General features: G+C 63.3%; 1 protein-coding gene across 1 annotated transcript in view; it reads left to right on the forward strand.

Annotated features, from left to right (window-relative positions):
- Positions 1–428, forward strand: part of LOC103896987 — a 51,450-nt gene that overhangs the window by 11,561 nt on the left and 39,461 nt on the right. Inside the window, exon 2 of the mRNA XM_009276938.1 lies at positions 213–418. Within this exon, the coding sequence (XP_009275213.1) occupies positions 213–418 (206 nt within the window). The remainder of the gene's footprint in view (positions 1–212; positions 419–428) is intronic.

Consider the following 428-nt stretch of genomic DNA (forward strand, 5'->3'; position numbering starts at 1 on the left):
GGGCACAGCACTGTCCCCAGCATGTGGGCACGATACTGTCCCCGGCACGTGGGCACAGCATTGTCCCTGGTACGTGGGCATGATCCTGTGCCAGCACGTGGGCACAATCCAGTCTCCAGCATGTGGGTACGATCCTGTCCCCAGCATGTGGGCACAGCACTGTCCCCAGCACGTGGGCACGATCCTGCCCCCTGTCCCCCCTCTGCTCCCAGAGGTCATCGGGGTGGCAGAGCTGGTCAACAAGATCAACGGCCCCTGGTTCAGCAAGTTCACGATCCTGCCCCCTGTCCCCCCTCTGCTCCCAGAGGTCATCGGGGTGGCAGAGCTGGTCAACAAGATCAACGGCCCCTGGTTCAGCAAGTTCGACGAGGACCTGGCCACCGCCTTCTCCATCTACTGCGGCATCAGCATCGCCCACGTACGTGCCC

Source organism: Aptenodytes forsteri, unplaced genomic scaffold (genome assembly GCF_000699145.1).
Source record: "Aptenodytes forsteri isolate BGI_AS27 unplaced genomic scaffold, ASM69914v1 Scaffold459, whole genome shotgun sequence".
Classification (NCBI taxonomy): domain Eukaryota; kingdom Metazoa; phylum Chordata; class Aves; order Sphenisciformes; family Spheniscidae; genus Aptenodytes; species Aptenodytes forsteri.